The 25,629-nt window shown below is 40.7% G+C and overlaps 1 protein-coding gene across 4 annotated transcripts in view; it reads right to left on the bottom strand.

Annotated features, from left to right (window-relative positions):
- ctnnal1 (catenin (cadherin-associated protein), alpha-like 1) overlaps positions 1–24,726 on the bottom strand; it is a 58,720-nt gene extending 33,994 nt beyond the window's left edge. Inside the window, exons 1-2 of one of the 4 annotated variants that reach the window (XM_067613232.1) lie at positions 24,343–24,445; positions 23,176–23,286 (exon numbers count right to left, since the gene is read on the bottom strand). Coding sequence is in view for 2 of the 4 variants with exons in the window: in XM_067613230.1 (XP_067469331.1) it covers positions 24,343–24,438 (96 nt within the window). In the remaining 2 variants the exon portion in view is untranslated. Of the gene's footprint in view, positions 1–23,175; positions 23,287–24,342 lie in introns of all 4 variants that reach the window. The other 3 variants (XM_067613233.1, XM_067613230.1, XM_067613231.1) reach the window with 3 other exon arrangements.
- Positions 24,727–25,629: the final 903 nt, after the last annotated feature.

Genomic DNA, 25,629 nt, shown 5'->3' with positions numbered 1-25,629 from the left:
TGGGGAGAGGTGAAGGGAGGAAGAGAATAAAGACTAGGACATGTCACATTTCACATCGCACTATACCGCTTCTTGTCTTCCTTCTCACTACCTATCCAGCGCCATCCTTCTCTTTTTCAAAATTCCCTCCCTTGTGACTTCAGCAGTCACTGTCTCCTTCTCTCCTACCTTCCCTCCTCTGGAAGGCTTTTGTGTATAGTGAGTCATTCAAGTCAGTCCCTAGAGCCAATCTACTGCAGTACAGTATGTTACAATACAGTAGCAGCTTGCAATGTTTAAGCTGCATCCTTTGGGGTTTACTGTAAAAACCATGTGCAGAGAACAGCAGAAAGCTGCTGCATCCACCAACTCTTACACTGCGAAAACTTTCATTCCCCAATGAGATGAATTCATTTCTTCTGTCCTAATTTCAATGCGATAACAATTTGATAAATTGCCCCAAACGAATATAACCAGCTTTCCGGACAAAAAGTTGGTCATTACTGAACAAAAAACATTAGTAAGATGCACCAGGCCAGTGGCCAATTTACAGCCATATTCTGTAACAATGAGTCATGCCCTCATCTAGTAAATGTAAGCTCAACTCATTTTATGCTCTTTCAGCTGCCTACAGACACAATGGAAAGAGTAATAGAGTCAGCTAATGGGAGCAGATTCTTTTCTGGTGTACCTTGTTAAATTAGAACCACAAGGAAGCAGTTCAATTTAGCATAAAAGCTGAGCTGAACCACATCCATATGTAGCCTTGACTGGTCATGCATTCTTTAGGAATTAGATTGCATATGCAGCGCTATTTTTCATTCAGTTCTCCTCACACACACACATACACACCTGCAGACACACTCACATTGTATAAGTCAATGTGTTTGAGTTCCCACCCTAAGGAGATGGTGTAAATTTTAATATTTACACAGCTTCTAAAACCTATAAGCGTTGACACCACGCCAAGAGAAAGAGGCAGAAACTCGGATAGTTACCAAACTTGAGACATCTTAAAGAAATTTTTGCTGCCTAGTATGTTACGTATATGTGGTTATTCTCTCACATATACATAACATACTAGACACACAATCATTCACACACACAGTAGTGCTATCTGCATGCACTCTTAAACCACATAAACAGTTGGTAAAGAGAATAAATACATTCTGATTAACTGGTCAATGTGTGTGTGAGGAGAGACGATAGAGACAGAAGTGAAAGACAGTTGTGTCTTATCAGCATTGACAGACTATGCTTGTTGTAATGAACCTGTGGAGGTTGCACTGAAGACGGCAGCATAACATTCCTTTAAATCCTTTTCTGACTCAAACTGACTTCAGAGCGGTCTGCTGGTAGTCAGAGCCCTATCTAGGCTCGACAGAACAGTGATAGCGGCCTATAGGCCTGACATTATAAAGCTGCATCCAACTCAGGAAACACACTCTTCCTCTCTCGACTCACAAACACACACACATACACCTATATAGCTGAAGCACCAAATTTCCCTGAGAAAAAGATAGAGAGTTCTGTGATTTGGTGGCACTAGTAGCTTGAGCCCTTTAGGATGATTGAACACAGATGGTTTTACCCAGCAAGACAGACAATTCCAGAGAGAAGATAGTCAAATCACTGCATGCCTATACAACCACAAGATGACAGGGATAATACCAACTGATTGCCAAAGAGAGAAGGAGAGTGGCTAGAAGAGCACAGCACACAGAAAGAGGTGATGGATGGATGTGGGAAAACTACAGAGGCCAACAGACAGACAAGCTGACAGCCATGTAGCCAACAAACAGATTTGCATCCTTGTGTATTTATGCCCAAAGGGCAAGCATCTCTGTGTGCTTATGTCTCTTTGAGACTGTAGGATTGTCACTAGGTCCTTATTAAACTTTAAATGCAGCTACATGAAAACACAGCATTTCTATTTTAGATTTCTTTTAGGAATGGCCTCTCCCTCCAAAAAAAAAGACCAAAAGAAACAAATCTATTTGGCTGAATTTTGGGGAAATGTGTGTAAAATGCTGCACAAAACATGTAGTAATATTTCCATTTGACTGGTTGTTGCAGCCATAAAATCATATAGCTCCAATGAAGAGATAGAACAAGTTGATGAAGAATAACAATATGTGATACTGATGGTGATGGTGTGGAATAAGATGACACCTAAAGCGTAATTAAAGAAAACTGAATATAGAGCGGTTAATAATCTCACACAGATTTTATTATACCTGAATCCATTAAGACATGGGAACTGTGAACCGCATAATCATCTCAATTTTAGAATTTAAACACAATTACGTGGACATAATAAATTATTATATTAAATTATTGCCCATAGTACTGAATTAGTCACATTTCAAGGCCTTTTGCTGGTTAGTCGAGGTTTGCTTTTTAAAATACTATTACCCTTTATATTACCTATGTTAGCGGTAACAATAGTTATTAAGTGAAATTATCGTTAAATCATTGATGTCAGTTTTTCAATGTCACATTTTCATGATGATTAATGTCCGGACAGTGAAGACAGACAGAAAACATGATGTGTGAGAAAGCGGTTGACATGTGACAAAGGTTACAAATCAGAGGGAAAGCATGTGACATGAACTTCAGCCCACTCGCTCATGTATGCCAACAGACATGCAGCCAATGAGACAGACAAGCAGGCAGACACTGATGATGGTAGACAGAGAGAATTGGGGGGGTGTAGCACACACTCAGGCTAGCAGATCCACAGACAAAAAGAGAGAGAGGGGTTGACGGACAGTAAAGACAGCCTGAACAGCATGAGGGCAAGCAGTAGAATGAGTTTGGAGTTTTATCAGATTGTACCCCATTGCAGTTGTATGAGAAAAGGGCACTGTTTGGCCTTCAAGCTTTGGCGCAGCAATCAGAAATGACATTTGAATATGTGGACAGGCCGACTAAATCCATAGCAAACATCAGCGAGAAAGGTTATCACTGATGAATAACAACTAGCTGCGTCCAAGTGCATATGATGAACTACTTAAGAAAAACAATGACCAACAATAGAGTAGCATGTCTCTTTAGTGATGCTGAATGACACACACTGAGTCTGTTAAAGATGCACTGTTGAGCAGTGGCGGGCGGCCAATTGGAGGGCGCACTTGCGGCCAAAAAAAAAAAAAATCAGTTAATGCAGGTTTAAGTATTTGAAATGAGCAAATAAATTAGTTAACTTTGTTTTTCCAAGTCCAAGGTTTCAGATCCTTAGCTTGGTGAGAGAAGAGCGAGTTGGGGAGCTTAGTGCACCAAGCTAGACAACAACATTGCTGGTGCATGAACCAAAGCCTTCAGTGCACCCCATCCAGGTAATAATCACCAACACTGCTGTCCAGGCCTTTACTCAAAAGCTGAAAAAGATTTTGAGCCAGAAATAGCACAAGACAAACAAAAACAAAACCATGTTCTAGTGCATGCCGTTCACATATCTTGACTCAAAAAAATTTGCTTCTGCTTGTGTTTTTCAGACAGAGATAAGAAGATTGATATTGAGATTTGGCAGTCGGGATGTGGTTAGTGGAAAACAGCTTGCATTGCTTTGTCCAACGTAAAAAAAAAAACAAAACGCTTTAACCCATACATGAACAGAAATGTAAAAACAAGACAATTTGTGATTTGCACCTGGCAACCTCACACAAGACTATGGGATGCTACACAAGCAAGGCACTGTTTGCCAAAAAAAATAGTTACAGCACATAACTCCTAATACATCATTGTTTTAACTCTTTTTTGTGTAAATAAATTCAGTTATGTTTTAAATATTCTGTCTCAGGGTGTTGTTAGTAGGCACATTTTTTCACTTTGGACAAAGCTACTGTAGCTCTTCTCCCCTGCCTCCAGTCTTCATGCTAAGCTAAGCTAACCACATCTTGACAATAGCCCCTTACTTAACGTACAGACATGAAATTTATATCAATCTTCCTCTCTCTAGGAAAGAAAGAATATAAGCATATTTCCAAAATGTTTCAACAATTCCTTTGAATGAGTAAAAACAAAGTGTCTGTTCTGTTCATCCTCTTGATGGGGATCAATTTCTTAAATTTTTCGTTATTTTTTTTTAGGGAGCATGAAGAAGTATGTAACTTGTGTGCTTCACACAGAGAGAGACCACACATGGGCATAGCTGTTTAACTGGTATCTTAGCGAACAGAGCATTGTGGTCCTGGGCTCTCATCCAAAGCATAATGCCGAGTCAGTACAGCATATTATGTTCAGTGCAATTTTACTACTAGGCTACGTTCTACTATCTACATTATTCAGCAAATAAAATAATGTATGCACAAGTAAAATGTTGAAATGGACTGTCCTAAAAGGAAGCAATTTTTTGACTTCATGCTCTGTGTGAGCTGCATGTGAGATTGGACTTTAGCATTTGGAAACGATGGTAAATATGATGCTGGTTATAACATGTTCCTTGCTCCTCTGACCACTGTGGCATGCCAAGGCCACGGTGTCTCCATGGTTGCATAGGGCTAGAGTAGAGAAAAGACACCCCCTTACACAGACACACACATACACATATATAAACACACACACAGTTTGCATTCAACAGAGCACAATACCTCTTTTCATTCCTTCTTGCTCACGTAATTCTCCGGATAGTAGGTGGGAGGGAGACAGAGAGAGGCAGAGACAGACAAAGAGAAAGTCAGGGAGGGGGGTCAACCAAGGAGAGGAGATGTGCCCTGAACACAACGTGACTGCTGGGTCAAACTGCTTCTGGCTGTCTCAACTGTTCACCTGCCCCTTCTCCGGTGTACCTGGGGACGCATCTAGGAATATAGTAGGGGTCAACATCAGATACAGAGCACCCTGAGGCAGGGGCTCACCTGGGCCTTGAGACCTACACACACCAAGCTTTTCATGCTCTGACAGTGTCACCTCTGTGTTCTAACTATTTATTTCACTGAAGAAACTGACTACTGCATTATATATTTTAGTTAACTTTCAACATTTTAAACACTAATCATGGGTTTAAAGGGATATAATTTATTTTCTTTGAAAGTCATATTTGACACTGATGTCAAGTATCAAGTTACTTAAACAATACAGTTTTAATACAATGATCTGAGAAATACAAAAATGTTTTTCCAATAAACATTTTTTCAAGAAACAAAATATGCCAAATTTATCGATGCATCAGTGTTTAATGTTGTTACCTGAAGAAATTCTAAAATTCAAAGCTTCCTGATTTGAAGAGTTAAGAAGAATCTCAACAATGACAACTTTTCAATACTAATAAGACAGACTAAGAGACTAATAGGTCAACATGGCCAGTGTATCAGTATCTGCATTCTTGTCGGCCAATAAGTATGACGTGCAGTGCTCAAATATGTTTGAGGTAACTTAGAAACAGTGATGTCCTCACATATTTTGTCCACCACAGAGCACTGACAACCTTATTTTTTCAGCTGGAAAATGCCCCGCTAAGTATCTTAGGCAGATATTTTTGATAACTAATTTTAAGGGATACTTATGAAAAATATTTGTTCATTTTATTGCTGCCAATTTGTCTCAGTTACATATTATTTTGCATTATTATTGTATTATAAAATCCAGTGTTGGTCAAGCTCCACTAAATGCAGCAGACTCTGACAGTCTCTGAAGCCGGCCCTTGCCATTACATGTTGAAAGAGCCAACTTTTTAGGCCGTGTTCAGACCGAAACCAGCTGTGCGTTGAAACAGTACAAGGGGTAGCAATGGTGGGGGCATATTGTCTGAGGTACCGGTGAGTCAATGAAATACAATCCAGGAAGTGAATTTGAAGCTACAGATTAACGCATTTAAAGATTTATCAGAACACAGTTTGTAACACTCACAGACAGGATTTTACAACTATGGAAAGTTATCACCGGGCGGCAACTGTTTCATTGCAAGGTAAACAGTCGAACATTGTGTTCACATTAGAAAATAATCCACCAGGAATGTGTGCTCTCATGTATGTGGTTGGCCTTGCCAGATGACATTGGGTTGCGTTGCGGCAAAAGTCGAGTCTGGTTCAACTTTTTGCTGGACGACCGCTGTGTTTTTTTGCCAAGTTGTGTGCGGTGGCACCCCAGCTGCATAAACGCATTGCCCCAATTCAAATGAATAGAAAGGCTGCATCTTCTCACGCAGAACTGAGATTAGGCTGAAAACATACTGAGAATTCAGCTGCTTTGTGCATTTCTATGGTCAAAGGGATAACACGATTTGGTAACTTAACTGTCACATCTGTTCTTTTTGCAGCTAAAGCTGCAGCAGGTGAGCGTGACTTTCCTGTTAAAGCTGAAGTGGCATCTAACCCTTGAGTAGTCAACTGAAATGTTCGCTCCAGGCTCCTCGTATGACTCACAGTGGGGCAACGTGTCAAAAACTATACTCTTTCTCTGCTGTTCCAACTTTTGTCACACCATGGCACAACAGCAAGTGCTGCTGCAGTGTGCATCATCTTTTTTTTGTGTAAGGAATTCAAGCTTGGTTGGATTAGCTGACTCACCAGGGAGCCCCTTGAATATAATGAAAAATGCAGATATGTTTTACTGAACAAAGCACTTAAAACTATTTCACAATGAGTATATCAATCAAAATATTGTTAATGCTGACGATGCAGACTTGCTCATTAACTTTTTTTGGCTCAGTCTTTGAAATAATACCAACAGTAGATTTCTTTTAAGGGAATATAAATCACACAATGCTACAGCAAGTCAAAGACTGGAAATATGTTACTAAAATGCAGTTGAATCTTGTCTGCATCTGGCCCTATTGTCAAGGGCAGTTGGCATATTACAGCAATCTGACAGTCAATCGGCTCTGTCTGCCCACGTGTATGCACAGTAGCCAAGACAAAACAACAGAATAGATTGTAAGGTTGGCACACAGTAGACAAACCAATAAAATCTGCCCATATTTTCCAAGGGACCATTCACTGTCAAATAAATGACAAATATAATCCCATTTAATACCTAGTATTACAGCTTGGCATTGATCCTTGGTGCTCTGCCACGGTTCAAGTGTTTTGCAGCCTCTCTGAAATCTCACTGAGACTGATTTCCAAATAGAAGGATGGAAACACGGTCCGAGGTCTCCAGATTACGTTTTTGTGATTGTTTCACTTGAAGAGAAGTATCTCCAGAGCTTGGCAGCAGACTCACTTACCATCCGTGTGCCATAGCAAGGTAGCGTTTCCACTCAGGAAGTAGAAGCTTAAAGAATAGCAGAGTAGTCTGTGTGCTACCTGGTACTCCATCACGGCTGTCTAAAAATAATGGGAAATCTATCAAGCCTTAAGTGGGCCCACTGAGTGTGCTGAGGAGAGAGCTCTAGAGACTCACTCTGAACTGAGCCACTTGCAGTGTTAAATTTTGACATGCCAAATAAAATCAACAATCTCTATTGAGATGATCTGTCATTGGATATGCCCATATTAAGCCTTTATTTCAATGTTTGGTTCCCATGCGCATGGAAGTCTTACTTGACATTTGAGTAGATGTATTACCCATTTAAGAAAAAACATTACTTATGAGAAAAATGGGACCAGTGTCCGAATTAACTTTTTGACTCACCAACCAAGGGGACTGGTAGATGAAAAAATCCATATTTTTTTACCGGCTAAAATAATAAATTGCCTTTTTGTGTCAAATATACTGCAGCAAGTGACAGTTTAGCGGAGTCAAGGGGTTGATGTCCTGTATGGTAAACAGTGCTGCAAAACTTGGAGCAGTTGTGACAATCGATGGCTGGCACTCCTGCGCCTCAGACTGCCTGAAGCACTCCTACAGTTTCGCGACACTGTTTAAAAGCACTTAAAAAACACATGGTGTACATGTCTACACTGTATTCGGACAAACATGAGTATTTCCTCCGAGCCATAATTCCAGATACATGACTATTTTGGTACAAACATTTACCCACCAGTGTGGCGGATACCCTTCCCAGATTTACTCACCAAACGGAAAACCTACTGACATTTGGTGTTAATTTCGAACACTGAATGGGACCCCACTGACCTGGTTAGTTAGTGCGCTGATAGTGACACATAATCTCTCTTGAAAACAGAACAATGCTACAGTGTAATCAGTCGGGCTGATATGAGGTGCAGGAAGCCTAGAGGACCCAGCAGCAGCTGATAAGAGAAAATGATAAACCTGGGAGAAAAACAGATGGACAGCTGTGATGGAGAGATAGACAGGAGAATAGCAAAGGGCATACAGTCAATAAGGAAAGAGGGTGGGCAGCTAAGATGGAGGAAATACAGACAGGATGGGAGAGGAGCAACAGAGGAAACAAAGCAAAATGAGCCTTAACCAGCTCACTCTACTGTATCAAAAAACTTTTTAAAAATTGCTCTCTTTCAGTTAAGAGTGACATTGGGGACAGACGAGATCAGACAGTGTGAGTGAGAGTGACCTCTGATTCAATGTTCCTTGCCAGGGGGTAGACAAACACAACATGGCTGCAGATCAATTTTTGCTCTGTTAACCACAATCCAAGGTTAACTAAGATGGGAAGGGGAGCAAAGGGAATCGATCTCTGTTTACAGAGCACAAGACCATGACACAAACTATTGTTGTGGTTTATCTTTATTCCCCTTAAAACCCTTTACAGTTGACAGTGGGAGAATAATGATGGAAAAATATCAGATCACATCTGATTTAATGGCAATATTGAATTAAACACAGTATCAAGAGGAATCCAAAGGTGAAACTCTTTATGAGTACGTCAAGCTATAGCAACTTTCATATCTGCCCATTAAATATGAAGCTACAGCCAGCAACCAGTTAGCTTAGCTTAGCATAAAGATTGGAAACAGATGGGAACAGCAAACGTGACTCTGTACAAAGACCACGAAATCCACCCATTGGCACTTCTAAAGCTCACTAATTCACACATTATATTGTGTTTTCATAATCCAAACAAAAACTGAAGAGTAAAAATCACAAGTTGTAGTTTTACTGGGGGGTTATGTACCAGACTATTTCTTGGCTGGGTGGAGTGACTTCCTGGAGTCTGTGCTGGCTGCCTGGCAACCTCACATGGACTACAAAACTTTGTTCACATTAAACAAAGGAGATATATTCATTTGTGAGCTTTAGAGGTGCTGGTAGGCAGATTTTGTAACCTTTGGACAGAGGCAGATTATATGTGTCCCCCCCCTCCCCCCCCATTTCCAGTCTTTATGCTAGGCTAAGCGTCTCCCGGTGTCAGCTTCATATTTAGTGTACAAACATGAGAGTGGTGTTATACTTCTCATCCAACTCTCGACAAGAAAGAAAAGTAATGCATTTCCCAAAATGTCTGACTATTTGTTTAAAGGGGATCTATTATTTATATCATATATATAATGTTACAATATTGAATGTTGATATTAAATGTGGCCAAAGTGTCAAATAATGAGGTAAATGTATGTAGAAGTAATTCCTGTGAGCAAAAAACGGTTTCAGACTGCTCTGAACGTTTGGTTTTCAACGTTTTTTTCTACTTTCAGCCCAAGCCGACATCAGCTCATGACAGATTTCTTTCTATGGTCAATTGCTCCAAGCACTGCGTGCAAACTCATTGTTTTGCTCCACTGACATTATGGTATTTTTCCATTGTTTTGGGGGTAGTCACGCCAAGCCCTGACTCAAGTCGAGTTGGCGCGCTGTGAGTGTTTTTCCATTACACAGCACAGCAAAGTAAAATAAGTTGTTTACCTGTTGGAGGTGTGCTGGTCATCTGCAGCTCTTTATCAAACACCTCACTATGGCTGTTTCTGCTTGTACTATTCCTCCCTGCATTATTTCTAACCAATCTGATGAACCAAGAGCTTCAAATATCTCCATATGTTGTTGTGTCAACCAGTTTTTAGTGCTGCTAATGGAGCTCTGCTAATTTGGTGAGGAACACGTTTAATTTCCTGTAAATTCTAAGAGTCTCCTGTTGTTTATTCATTTAAAAGCTTTTAATATGAAGCGGTAAAGCAGGGAATGTTGCGTTTTCATCGGCAGTAACTTAACACGACTCTGATACAGCTGCCCCTTGGCAAGCTTCCAGAAAGCTGGCCAATCAGAACAGAGTGGGCTAATCAGGAGGGGGCCTCAAAGAGACAGGAGCTAAGACTGCCTGTTAAGAGACAGTGGCTGAACTGAGGGGCTGCATAAAGAGCCAGTATAAGATAAATAAGGAGTTTTTTAAACTATGAATCATGCAAAGCTACTCGAGTGGAGTGACCAGAATAAAACTATAGAGCTGGAAATGAGCATAATAGGTCCCCTTTAAATTTAAACAAAAGCTGTTCGGTACGTTTGAAACTACTTCTTATGTAGAACTGATTTAATCTCATTATGATGGCTGGTCCAAACATGAATATGAGACATTATTTAGTACCATCTCTACAGTGGGGCTTTCCTATCCTACGTGATGCAACAAATGTAGACTAGACTCAAATCCTGGCTACCGAGATATGACAAGTGAACAGACAGCTGATTTTACTTAGTTTAGTTTACTTAGTTCATGATGTATACATAAATGTATATTATAAGTACAACAATATAATAGCAGTCATAAGCTCTCACTCAACCAAGATTCAGTTTGTAGCTGAAAGTGATCTTCTCTGCACTTGTGTTGAGTAAAACACAATATTGAGTAGGTTCTGCTGCCAATTAAATAATAAAACAATAAATCAAATATGTTTCCCCAGACCTTTCATTAGCGTAGCTCCAAACTAAATGCTGGAGATGGGTTCAACTTTTTCCTATCAGTGTGTGGGTGATGGTAATGGTGATGCACCCGAGATAGTGGGCTCGCTCCTGAATACATCTGGCAACATTTCACTTTGAGGGTGTAACAAATATTTCAGAGGCTGTGAATAACCAAAACATGCGTCTTCTTTCTTATCTCAAATAGATGTAAAATACTGTATGATGCCTAAAAAACCCTAAACCACTGAAAATACCCAGAAGGCAACTCATAGGGAGATTAATACAGCCCCAGTGTGTGAAGCAAGTCATGTCAGCTTGTACCAAACCTAAACCTAAAACAGACAGAAAGAACACAAGATACTGACAACACACAGATTTTTTTTACATGGATCTAACTGTTTTTACATGGATCTGACTGTTATCATAGTGACACCCGGGAAGCCAGCCTGACAGCACAGACATCTTTGATCTAAGCACATTTTCGTAAAACATGCTAGACTTAATATCAAAGACATCTCTGGCCTAGCAGCGGGGCAATGCAGATGAGATCCCACCCATTTAGAAATGTACACCGTATGCAGTTACAAATTTCTCCAGGCTACACTGGTCTCTTTGTTCCATAGAGGACCAGGTTATTTCATAGAGATGTCTGCTTCATGCCCTTCCCTGGAAAATAAGTATTTTACAAGGATATGGCAGTTGTTTAATTTGGCAACAAAGGGATCATAACACAGCAGAGGAACATTGAGACATCACATATTACATCTATGTGGGATGTCTCCAATCTCTCCATCCAGCTGCTGGCAACATTGACGGGAAGTTTAGAACTTATAAACAGCATGTCTCTTTAGACAGCCTTCTGCATGGATATTGAAGTCATATTTCGTTTCACTAATTGAATATGACTTGAAGCTCTGTAATAGAATAGTCATATAATTGTATTAAGCAGGTTGTTTCATTCCAGGAAGAGAGGAGGGAAAGAAAACAAACAAAAACATTTCAGTGGAAGGTTTCATTTGTAGACGTGGCCTCATGTTGGTAACCAAAATGTGCCATTAATGAATAACTGAGTCCTACGATGGCAAGGTGCATGTATTCTCTATTGAATATAAGAGGAGATGATCTCCTCAAAGTCAACCATGAAAACAATTTCCTTCCAAGAGTTGAATAATTTAGATCAGTCTCACTTTGTAAAATGAAGCATCTTCAAAAGAAACAAGGAAAAAAAATTACATTGTCTGTAACAAATCATTCTCTTGGAAACCTCTAGACCCCACAAAACACATCATGTGGCCCAGACCACTGCTTCTACTTTGTTCTCGCTATCTGACTCCAAATTTTGATTGTCTCTCTCTCCATGATTTCTTTGCATTGTTGAAACTTGATATGAAAGAACTTGAAAAGGACAGGCTCCAGTTCTTGATTAGGTGCTATTGTGTTTTTCATTCTGCTTCTCAATTATCTCAGTGAGGATCTCCTGGGCTGCCAGTAAAGATTGATGAGTACCTGTGTAAAACCCAAAGAGGCAGAACTGGAAATCGATGCAACCTGTCAGAGATCTATCTCCAGATTCATCACCACCCAACATCATTCAGGTGAAACCAATCCATAACAATCTAGACAATTAGACCCTGCAACCTCTCATCATCATCATAAGCTTAGATTGTAAAAGAGGCCTCACAAAGCGGTTTGGTCTCAATGACTGTAGACCACGCTGACACAACGCAGCAGCCATTGCTCAGCTATTTGTCCCCAAGTCACTTTCTTGGATGCAACATAGCGTGACAATAACAGCCTGCTCTAACATCCTGGAGGTACGAACACAACAACGAGCCATTGGCAAGTCGCCATCCTCAGGTTGTCTTCACACTGAGCCATGTTTAATGACTGGGTAATTATATAAAGTCCTCAACAGGATAATCCTAACTGCTTGCCAACTCAGCCTTGAAAACATTCCATAAGTCATCAAGATGGGTAATTACAAGTATGGACAAATAATAGTGTGTGGTGAACAGTGTGTGAAAGTGGCTTAACCAGGCTCTGTGACAGCTTCCCACAACGATAGTATGTTCTGGGAAGGAAAAAAAAGAATGACTGCTAAGAGGACCTGACCTAATACACCTGACACAAAAGCACTGGCTTGCTTCTAAACTAATACGGCTTGTTATTATTGAATGAAGAAGCAAAGTGACAAAGGAATATTGCCTTTGTTTCTGAGTTGCCTTGAGGCTCAAATCAAATAATGTCTGATGAAAGTACTGAAATAATTCACACAAACTACCCACCAGGACTTTGCCCTCCCAGTTTTCAGCCTGTGAAAATTCTTCACAGATGAAAGGAAGGAGATGGAAAGATAAGATGTCAGGTGTAGGAGAAAGTCAACATGATTGTTAACTATCCCCAGAGCAAGACAAATCCTCACCCAGAAGGCAAAAAAAAGGTATTTCTAAGAATGTGGTCTTGAAGATTTGACATTTAAGAAGAAAGGGCCTTTAAAGTGGTGAGTGAACGAAGTGAGGTGAAGTTCAAGCCCTTGGGGGTAAAGGCACTAACTCATGCATACCAGCCAGTAGAGAGTGCATAAAATTTACCCTCTGAGACTTTGACTTTGGACCCCAGCCGTGATGCCCCTATAAAGAATACATAGACACAATTTCAAACACCACTCACACCGATACACATTGTAGTAGCTGGAAACATGAGCCCTGTGAAGGAATGCAGCCCCCCCAGATATCAGACTGCATAATGGCCTGTGTTGTGACACTCCCTCTCTCTTAAACACAGTCTCTCTCTCTCACACATTCACAAGGGGCTTAGAGAACATGCTCTCACTACATGACACATACCAAAGTCTTCAAGTAGATGTAGTTGCCATGTTCTATTTCGGCCGTACTTAAATATAAAAAAAAAAACAATTTATTTGAATCAGCACTTAGAGCCTCTACGTACACAGTCTAATTCAGGCAATGAAGTCCTTCCCTTATTCTAATCATCCCAATCAGTATACCCTCACATTTAACACGACATGTTTTCATATCATCAGCACCTCAAAATGCTCCTTTCAGCCCTTAAGATAACAGGCACGCTTTAACATCCAGAACAACCAGAACTTTATTTATAGAAGGTGAGTGACTTTAACTTATTTATAGGGGTTGGCACTGTGTGTGTGTGTGTGTGTCTAAGAACACACACACTAGGCTGTATTTCCTGGCTGGCTGGCCCCCAGCTGTCACCTACCGGCTCCAGTCACCCAGAAACAGTGACAAGATGAAATCACCCTCCCCATACTGATAAGGCTGGGTATTTCTACGCAATCGATCAGGGATAGACATCACTAGGGTTGGACGATGGGATAACAAGACCAAGAGTCTACAGCCACGCTAGCCGTTCTGCAAGGCTGTACTTGGAAACAGCTTTAAGTTAAGTTCTAAAGCTGGTATGGCGACTCACAATCACAATGCTAATGATCAGTGGGTTAATGATCAGCAAACACAAAGTACAGCTGAGGCTGATGGGAAATTAAGCAGGGTTTTCCCTGCCTATCTATTTCAAAGGTGGGTCACTTTTGTATTACTGGTTGCTGCCTTTGTTGAAAATTTTGGCATGTGGTGTTGGCAGAGCGAAAAAGGCGAAACTCAACTGGGAGGGCAGTGCAGCACCCAGACAGTAAACAGCGCCCACAGAGTTGTCTTGTAATTCATCTTCAAAAAAGGCAGCAGTTACAAGTGTGTTTTGATTTAATGACTAAATAATTACCTTTGGGAGATGAACATGAAGTATACTGCGAACTTTCTACTCTGTCATTCAGAGACTAACGTTAGCGGAGCAGAGCAGCGAACTCCAGCAATAACAAACGAGGCCGACTGACCAACACAAGCACCATTAAACAACTTAAACCAACTCTGATGCGAAGAAAATAACTTGGTGCTCAGTCTGTTTCACCTCAAAAATCCTGCACCCACTCAGCATCTTGGACAGCAATCTCTTTCCCCGGAGCTAACAGTGCAGCAGAGAGGCTGCTCTCCACTGCTGGAGACATGACGTTAATAACAACACAGTGGAGCACTTCACCTCCCCCTCAGTTTGTTATTTTCATGCAGGCAGGAGATTGTAAGATGCTTTCAAATTGATTAATTCATTCATTAATGCAGTTAACTTTTTAAAATAAAAATGCTACAGAACATTTATGTATCTTATCTGTCAGTTATGTTTCATATTTTATAAAGGGCAACAGTGAATGGTTTGGCACACAGTATACTGAAGCAAGAGACTGAAAATTGTGCCCCACCCAAGTATCGTGATAGTATCAAGTCGGGAGATAAGCATATCGTCCCAGGCTCACAAAATAAACACCATCATTTGTCACATTTATTTTTAATCTTTTTGTTAATCTTTTTGTTCCATCTTGGTATAAAATTTAAATCCCTATGGAAACTTTCTTCTGTCAAATCGTAATTTTTTTTCACTTAAATGCACAACACTCAAAAGGTGCGCGCACAAACTGTGTGCGCCACACCACACGCATTCTCAAACCTTTGCCACCTTTGTCTCAAAAAAAATCCAGGGAAAACTATGTTAAGTAATTGGTTTATGATCAAATACCTGCAAAACCAGTATTGGACAATGTGAAATTTTGACTTTATGATGGAGCAAGAGGAAAAGTTAAGAGATCATCATTATATTATATTTCTGCCTCGTCAGCCTGAAAGCTGTAAAACATGAAGCAAATTATCTCCACAAACACAACTGTTCAACTACTCTATAAATTGGGACAATATGACAAGGATTTCTTCACAGTCACTGACCTGTTACACGTACCCCTACTGAAGCTGTCGCTTAAAATATATATATATATGTATATCTATAAAATATCTTGAGAAAAGCTGGATGTACAAAACCAGGTGGAGCTACTTTAAAAACAACTCAATCCTGCACATAATTCAAACAACACCTATTTGTTCAGAAACAGTGTACAACTTCTGTGTAATCTTATGGTATAAAGATGAAAAGATATCTGTTTATTCTTGGCACTAAGTCTTTTCACAATGTTTGCGATCCTATCTGTTTACAGTCGTGCTTTCAATGCCGCATTGGCTTCCAAAACATTTCCCCTGAAGATATCTGACGGTCAGACAAAAGATGGTAAGAATACCATCATCCTGATCACTCTTGGGTATTCTAAGTCAAAGAAAGGGACAGCCAAATCTGGCTGAGCTGGTTACATGCTGTTCCCGTTCCTGTTCTTCAGATTAGGTGCAGGGCTGAGTATTATGTCTCAGTTTACAGTACAGCAGAAAAAGGGAAGGATCATAAGAGAAATGGCAGGGCTGAGCTTTTCAGCTTTGCGCGCTACCTGTAGCCTCTGGCTAGGTTTTCAGTGGGCTGCATAATTAATAAGGTGATACAGGGACACTGGACTCTGGAGAGATTGAGATTAAAAGTGAGAAAACAGGAGGCTAAGTGGAGAGAGATGAAGAGAAACTAACCACAAGGCTGAAGAGAACGAAAGAGCAAGAGAGTAAGGTGTGTGACCGGAAAACAAAATCAGAAAATTGGGCAGAGCAACAGAGGAAAGGCGGAAGGCATACAAACAAGGTGCTATACCATCTTACATACTGATACTTCCACACACCAACACCCTGAACCCACGTAATAAAGTGAAGGATTGCAAAGTGTGCTCAGTATGACTACTTAAAGTTTTATTCTTCTGGGTTTTATGACCTCAAACTGAACCCACAACCATTGCACAAGGTCAAAAGTGACACACAATGCTACGTATAGAGCAAAATATGTCAGATAAGCGTGAATCAAAAGATTCTGTTCAACACTTGCAATAAAAATCGTATAGAAGCAATAAAGTGTCAGATATAAGAGTTACACCATGTTGGAGTGATATGGCAAACACTGAATATATGAAATGTCTGACTATTCTGAATTAGAAGAGATAAGAAATTGTTTGGTATTCTGTGTTCTCTGTGTCCTTCACACTCTCTTTGTTCTGTCATGTCAAACCTCATCTCTTTAAAAGAACTCATTATCAGGAGGGGAGAAGTTCAAAGACGCTCGAAGAAAGCAATTAACACATAAGAGCCAGACTGAAGGATTCCTCTGTGGTACAGTCAGTAATGTTGCTGTTGGAGAGGGAGAGAAGAACAAACATGTTGACTTGGAGAGCTTTGGGTTGTATGTCAGATATTTCTGTTTGGTATGATCTTAGAAAAGAGATACCAGTAGATAATTATACTTCACGAATTTAGCTGATACTCATATCAAGATCAAACAACAATATTTACCAATAGTAAGATTTATTTTCCAGAGTCACTGCTCCTAAATCAGTGGTTCCCGACTATCTTGATTGGATCATAAAACAGAATTATAACATATCGGATTGGCCTATTGCACAGAGAGCTTGTCACAGTGGTGTAATATTTTCAGTGAGGACAAGATGTGATGCACCTTTTAAAATAGATTTATGTAGAAAATTACACAGTAATTAGCTTATTACAGCTTTGTGCAACATTTTATGAACCTTTTTTAGACTATCTCATGACAGGAATTTTTCCTGCTCCTCCCATTGATCTGCAGAGCCTCCCGATGTGAGACCCAGTCCCCACATTGTGAACAACTGTCCTCGTCAATGTCGTGTGCTCAAGACTAGAATTATCACTACACCGAGCCAAGACACAATGCCAACAGAAGAGCACCAGGAGACAAACAGCTGCCTGCCAAATACGGATTTGTTTACCTGTGGTTGTCCAGACAGCAGACAATATAGATACATTGATGTGATATCTCTGGCAGTACATGACAAGACGAGTGGAAGAGTACATGCCTACAAGATAACAAGAAGTGGGCTTTCCTGTCACACCCTTTGGTCTCCTCAGTGACGCCTAGTGTTTCTGTCCTTCTCTATATCTCTATGCCTACTTTCAGAGCTGTAAGGAAGAAGCCAAATAAAAGAAGAGTTGTATAATCATTCCTTTCATAAATGTACACCAAATGGTATTTTACTCTGTTATCTCAAAAGGCACACACTTTATCATAAAGCTACTGTATGATGGCCCTGGCATGGAAATTGTGCTGTTTCCCAGTTTGCAGATGGCCTCTGTGTGACTACAGAGTAATTTATGTCAATAAGTATGTCCTTGTCTGTGCTTCTGGGTGGGGGTTTATGCATCTGTTTCAATCTGCTGGTTGCTTCCAGTGAGGGTGGACAACACAAAACACCACATAAGGCTCCGCATCCATGCTGATAGAGATCTTTTCCTGTGCGCCGACACTTATGAGATGTCTCATCACTATCTTGTCATCGCAAACTAAGAACATACTGTAAATAAAGGCTGGTAATGGGCCAACCAGCCACTTGATACGAAACAAGAATGCTACACCATTTATAGCCTGCGCAGGCCTCAGAAGACCCTTCATACAGAACACACAGAGGGTGAACATGTAGGAGAACCGTTTAAACAGGGAGCTGCATTAAAGCCTGGTATCCCCAAAGGATAGAGTAAGGCCTACATGCAAAGATTATTTGTGTGCTTCTGTACAAGACTGATCATGATTTTAAAACATTTTTGTCACTTACATCTTATAGTATTTATCCACGCAGATAGTTTTTATTTCCTTTTTTGTTGTTGATTTGAATGATATTGAGTTTGCTGTGCGAAGATTTCGGTAGCAACACTTTTTTTTCTCTGTTTTCGGAGAACAGGAACCTGAAATTGCTTTCCATTTTCAGCTGACAGAACGGAAGACTTTGAGCAATGTGAGCGCAGGTAATGCCACTTTGAAGCTCACTGATAATGGGATGGATGTTTAATCAATACTTTATCAAGCTCCAAGCTACTGCAATACGTCTTGGTCGGAGGCAGAAGCCTTCCTTGAGACAATTAAAAGCGGTTATCGCTATTAGCTACAGCCTTCAGATAACTTAAATGGCAGAGGGTGAGATAGCTTTTTTCACCATTAAGTTAACTCTGCTGTTCTCTCTAGGTGACTGATTCCTTCGGGCTGGGTTATTCGGAGGTTCAGGAACACATGTGTATTAACTGTCTCTCTCACACATACACACACAGTTACACACCTTTCACATCTGGAAGTATATTAGCCAGGGAGAGGTCAATGGATCGACATTTGAGACAGACCCTTTTATCGGCACTTAAAGAGAACAGTGATCTATAATGACTCCCTTGATAGCAATAGTGAGAAGTGCACAAGAGGGAGGACAAGGGGGGGGGGGGAGCACTGGTCAAGCAAGCCTTGTACATGTGTGTTTATCTGTATGTGTGTGTGAGTCAGAGACATGCAGAAAATGGAATATGAGAGAGAGTGATAGTGGGAGGTTTAGGGTGCTGAGTGTAATCATCAAAAAAGAGAATGTGAATTAACAAAGTTTGCTGACTAATTCAACCACTTCACTGGAAAACAGAAGGAGTTGAGTGGAATTACATCTCATTTCAATTTGATGATACAGGGCTGTTGACTGCCTGTGTATATACTACCCAACACTGAGCAAGAATCTGCCTCAGATCCTCATTTACTCAATAATGTGAGTCAGGCTCACTGTGATTCACATATTGAATGATTGAACTAGGAGGATATCTGCTGAAACAAAGTGCTAAATTACACACTCTGCCAGTCTCAAACTTTGGAACAAGAAAGATAAATATTGTACAGGCAAATTAACGTATTAAAAGAGTGTGAGTGTTGGTGTACACACTGGCCATTCTTCAAAATCTTCTACTGATGATGGCATAACAGGAAAAATGGTGCCGGTCTGACCTGCACTGAAAACATGTTATCAGACACATCGTCGTGCTGGTCGAGGCCTCAAAGGGTTGAAAGCTGATTAGGTGTCAAGTCATGGTTGCAACACACAACACACATAATGCAGGTGACCACAAACCTCCAACACTAGCACCACAGATTCATTTAGTTTCTTTTGTTCATGAGCAAACAGTCAAAAGTATGCACATACAAAAACACACAAACCGCACTGGAATCCCCCACCCTTCTCCCACACCCCCCCCCCCCCCCCCCCCCCCCCACACACACACACACACACACACAGATACATAGAATAAAGGCTTATTTTGTCCCACTCCCAGGAGGTTAGTGTATGTTAGTCTATGGGTGTGTATGCACACACATGCATGCTTGTGGTGTAGCGTAATCCTCATGTGGTTTCACCTTCATGCCAGGAACCCATTTGTCTTCATTATCATCATACGGCTGGAGGAAGCAGATCTGTTAGGGCTCTTGGCAACGGTAATGCCTCTCTGTCTGAGTATAAAAAACAACTTCACTACCTGGACGTTTGTCATGTCACAGCGCCACAGCACCAGCAACATTAAGAGGGAAATAGTGCCTCGTACCTCGATAAAACTCCATTTCCAATATTTCCAGAAAGAAGGATGAAATTTTGACTGATGGCTGTGCTTACAAAGCTGTTAAGTGAGGAGTATGTTTATTGGGCGCTTTTTTTTGTCAGCATTTTATTTAATGTAGAATTTATGTGACAAAACGCTAAACGCTCTGAGTAAATCACATCCTCAAACCTACCGCTGAGCTTTTGTTTGTGTGTTAAATATGCCATTTCAATTCAGTTTGTGAGCAAAATGAACACAGAAAAAAAGCTTTTTTTATCCACAGTTCTTTTTAGCACATCAGAAGGCAAAACTGCAAGCAAGACAGAACCCCTGCAAGCATGAAAAACCCGACGCTAACAAACTTGGACAGAGAACGGATTTTCCAGGCCCAATTATAGCAGAAAATCTTTTAAGAAACTCCTGGCTTAGCCCTGCAGGAAAATGATGGAGCCGGCATAATCACAAGGCCAGTGTGTCACAAGTGTTTAAATGTTCACCGATCTGATCAAAGTCTCAGATATTAGTTCCTACCCCGTGTTCATTCCCACACATCTTTACCTCAAAACAACACCCTAACACCTCATCAGCCCGAGGACCACCATGTCCGCACACACACAAGGCTGGTGTGTTTTTACTAGTAACATACCTCAATTATAAAAAAAACCCAGGAACAGGAATGTTATTTCAATAATCACCACTTCAAAACAGGAATCAGATTTAAAAAAAAAAAAAAAAAAAAAAAAAAAAAGCATCTAGATTATCACTAATTGCCTTCCAGCTGGCCACAGACCACATCACAGGTAGGACACATGTTCGCTTAGTTTCCCCTCTCTGTGTGATGCCCATTACATTTTTGACCACCACCAGAGCAATTCATTACCCTCATCATGCCCCTCACAGTGCAAGTGCATTGGTATGGAGATGGCTGTGGTACAAAAAGGTGAAATAAAGCACATTAGTGAATTCCTAGCCGAAGGGAGTGCTTCCGCAAAATTAAGAAAGGACCCCCTCTGTTTTGAAAAGTGTGAAATGAACAGTCGAAATGATGGAGGATGCAGCTAGAAATCATCCAGGTGGGAACATTAGGAAAACAGAACTCAAACATCATTTTAATTGCAAAAACTCAAGAGTAGCAGTAACGTCAGGAATATAGAGCAAGTTGATATTCAGACTCACTGTCAAAAAGGTAAAGAAAGAAGAACAATAAGGAAGAATCAATAAGACAGGTGAACATACAAGCATGAAAAGAGAAGAGGTGGGTAGGACAGTGTTTATGTGTCCATCTAGTTTGTGTGTACGTGCATGTGTGTGTGTATGTAGTGCAAGGCCGGGAGTCTCCCAGGCCTATTATTACACCATGGTGGGAGTGAAGCTGATAACAGAGGCCTGAAGATATCAACGTCATAGCAAGACGAGAAAGGAGAGGAGGAGAGAGGGAGAGAAAATGAGAGGAGAGGGGAGGGGAGAGGCGAGGTGAGGAGAGGAGAGGAGAGGAGAGGAGAGGAGAGGAGAGGAGAGCAGAGGAGAGGAGAGGAGAGTACATAATAAAAGAAGGGGGGATAGTGCACAACATGATACCTTATCAAACACCAGCTTTTCTCACTGACACTGCTTTTTCATTTCCTCCTTGATAGTTATCCAATGACCCCTGCAATACATGAGCAGGCATACACACACACACACATACATATAAAAAAGCTCCTTAAGAAGAAAATCACAGCACAGCACACAGCCCACACGTTTACACTAACTCTAATAATTCAATTATAACCCATGTAAGGCAATACGGATTCTCGGAACTGTCACATAAACACCTTAATTGAGTTATCTTCCTCACATTAAGGTGGCAATGGGAGTACCACTGCTGGGTTAAACATTAGTCTTTCAAATTACTCTTAGCTTATACAATATAAACGCCAGACTGTTTTTTTTTGGTGTTTTGATTCTGAGCATGTCACAAACCTTAATATAAGTGGTAGATGAACCGATTAGTCAATCAACAGAAAAATAAGCTGCAACAGCTTTAATAATCAATTCATTGGTTGAGTGATTTTTTTTTTAAGCAAAAATGTCAAAAATTCACTGGTTCCAATATCTTAAATGTGAATATTTTGTAGTTTTCTTAGTCTTCTATTAAAGTAAACTGAATATCTTTGGGTTTTGGACTATTGGTTGAACAAATTGTGATGAACCTGTTTCATATTCGGTAGAATAATAGATAATTAAGATAATTGTTAGTTGCGGCCCTGAGTCTGCACACATGCCAGATGCAGCCTAAAATATCTAATATAACAATGAATAACAGCAAAGACCAAACCAAACTATCATCATTCTTACCAATCATGTACGTTATCATGTAAAACCCAAGTAACCTACTGAGGGAACAAAGCAAGCCTAGTATTAGACATGTTTTGTGCATAGTTGCAGTAAGTGAATTACCTGCGTGATCATGTGACCAAATGGACCCAATAAATACTGAATGAAAAGCACTCACAGCGGGCGAAACTAATGTACCTGTCAGCATTGACTGAGTGACCTTCCCCCTGATGACATCACAGCAAGAACAACAAAAACATTACGTATGGTGTTAACAGCAGAAATGTTGTTTCTTTCAGCATTGCAGAGCTCTGTTGCCATGGGGACACGCCTCACACTGTGAAAAAGGAAAGTTGGGAAAAACTGTCCTTGAGGCCCAGTGTTCAACAGTGGACAGTATACACCACATTCTTCTATGTTATAAACTGGAGCACTGCCAGTCTTTCTCAGCGGGCAGGAGTGCACCATAAATTTGCTGCAACGTAAATATTATTAAGATAACGCAGAGTGCAGCAGATTTAGTGTATGCCATTGCAAAGTATAGCAGCAGTGCTTACTATAAATCTTACAATAATAACTGTTTGCATTAGTAGTTTGACTAAGTTCCTAGACTTTCTTTTTGGTGTACTTATGAGTGCTTGAAATTGAAAAATTGACAGCCTACAAAGAAAGCACATCCCCAGACAGATGTCCCTTTCTGATAACTAAACCATATCCATTCAGGACAGGATGACCTTTTATCTTTTAAAGGAGCCAGTGCAATGAGAGGGAGGAAGCAGGCTTTCAGTGTTCACAGGGGGAAGGACAGTGTTAGGAGAACCTTTCATTGCAGCTTTGTCCAGACTCCGTTAACCCACCAGTGAGGTGCCTCTCTCTCCCACTGCCTCTCAGTGGAAACGAGACCATTTACAGGTCTCTGCCCCTCAGCCTCCTGCACAACAAAGGGATATTAGCATTTACAAGACTGGCGGTCATTCCCCTATTCAAGAGATGCAACCCACCTCCAATCCCATGTGTCATGCTGGAAATAAAGCAAAAAAACAAACCTGCTAATATTATAATCAGAAGCTTTGTAAAAAATTAATGCTATTGTTCCTAAAATTGATATTTAGCAGCCTCTTATGACACAATAGATAAAGGATTTGAAGTTTGTACTCTAGTTTGTTGTACCACAACAATAAAAATGATTAATTAACTAATTGACCTAATGCTTTTAAAGCTGGGACGACTGATTCAAGTGTGCAAGTGAAGAGTTGTTGAAAGAGTGCAGTGGCCTTAAGTGGGTCCTTCATCTTCTTCTGTTTATTGAAAAACAAAACACGTGCCTCAGAGTGGCCCAATTAGAGAAGTGGGGGTCACAGTGCTGTTCAGGACTGGCCAAGGGGAACACACTAAACTTTTGGGAAACTTAAGAAAACAACCTCAAAGTGGAGTCAGAGGACTTCCAGGGGAGTTTCTGGTAATTTCTGGCAAAATAAGAATTTACTATCATAATTATTTCCTAAGTTTTCAGATGGCTGAATCATTGGTTTAATAAATCCCCATCTAGTACAGTGTAGCCTATTATGTAATCCTGTAGTCTACCAAATCCTGCCCAACAGCAGCCAAAATCTAATGAAAGTGTGTCTGTGGTCTAATGTTGCTCTGTTTGGATGTCTTTAATGTTGACAGTTTTGATAACCCTCTGCGCAATTGCACTTTGCTGTGTGCAACTTGTAGCCTAACAAGTCCACTTTGTTGTACTATTATTAGTGCGACAATGATAATAGTAACAATGTAACAACTCGCAGGAAAGTATTCAAAACGCGTGACGGGCTTTAAACGCAGCGCGAGAAAGAAAACATGCAAACATGTAAACACGAGAATCAAAGTTAGCCTCGTGTGTGCGGACACAACTGTTGTTGTGGAGCCAGAAAGTACGTTTTAAAGTACAATAGGTAAAGAGAGGACAACGTAACTCTATCTGTTATGTTTATGGAGTACTCACCTGCGATACTAGTGGAATAAGAGTCTGCTCCACCGAGCGAGTTTTGATTTCCAGACCGGAATCAAAGTTACTGTTGCCGCACGGAGATGAAGCCATTCCCGCCGAGCAGCCCCTGCCTGACACAATGCACGGCACTAGTGAGTTCACCCAAGAGCCCCTGTTTGGCTGTTTCGCAGATGTAAACTGGTGTAACGGACTTCCTATTACACACCAGGGTTTCTCACTTGTATACGCAGTCGTTTTGTCGAGTGTCTCTCTACACACGCACGCTGTTTTAATCCACTCTGGCTCGGTGGTTGGTGCCGCTGCGCCCGCTAATGTCCATGTAGTTTACTCAGCAACGGCAGGGAGCGGACTGCAGCACACCACTGTGGGCAACCACACACACACACACACACACACGCACGCACCTCAGCACGCACACACACTTTCAGGTTTTCACTGCTGGCCGCTTATGTGCAGCACAGGGCTTTTGCAAAGTGCAGCTCATCATTTTTGCACAGTGACAAGCAGGATGATTAGTTCGATTTTAATCTGCCTTGTTCACTCAGCTACACGAGTTATGTAATTCCAGTCAAAACAGTGTCTGTCAAATCAAACAAGTGCGGATAAAGGTATCTGGATTATAACATAAGTGCTCTACAGTGCGTCTATTTGTTGGACTACAGAGTGCCAAAAGAATATTTTGTGTCAGGCTATATAGGCGTTTTAGATTTAAAAAATTCAACACCCAGTCATGCAAAATTCAATGGATTTTATATAGAAGTTTTAGATTTAAAAATTCATAATCCATCCATCATACAGATTTCAGAGACTTTGCATTCAGAGTGATGTTTTCCTCGTAGCACAGCTCTGATTTGATCCTTGAGACAAACAATCCCACATTATCCCCTGGAGTCTGAGAATCCCTTATCATCCTCCCCAAATACACACCAAATATGTCAATCAAACCTGGCTGCACTGAGCCACATGGGACAGCCACACTGACTGGAATACACTGCCTAAAAAGTTGCCAACTTTGTCTCATCTGGAAAAAGTATTTATTGTCATGATCCTACCATCTGAGGCACTTGAGGTTTCTCAGCGTCCAAAATTAAAGAAAAGATCACCGAAATATCTGGATTGGTCACTTTGTGGTTTCAGGTTTTGGTTGAAATCACTAAAATTGCAAATAAACTTTCTTAAAAATTCTTATAAATAAAACAATGGCACAGCTGTAATTTAAAACACACTGGAACACACAGATCTGGAAAATCATCCTGACAGACAGATTTTGAACAAGTGCTG

The sequence above is a fragment of the Thunnus thynnus genome, chromosome 15 (genome assembly GCF_963924715.1).
Source record: "Thunnus thynnus chromosome 15, fThuThy2.1, whole genome shotgun sequence".
Taxonomy (NCBI): domain Eukaryota; kingdom Metazoa; phylum Chordata; class Actinopteri; order Scombriformes; family Scombridae; genus Thunnus; species Thunnus thynnus.
The sequence above is the reverse complement of the archived record's forward strand: the minus strand, read 5'-3'. Positions and strand labels throughout refer to the sequence as shown.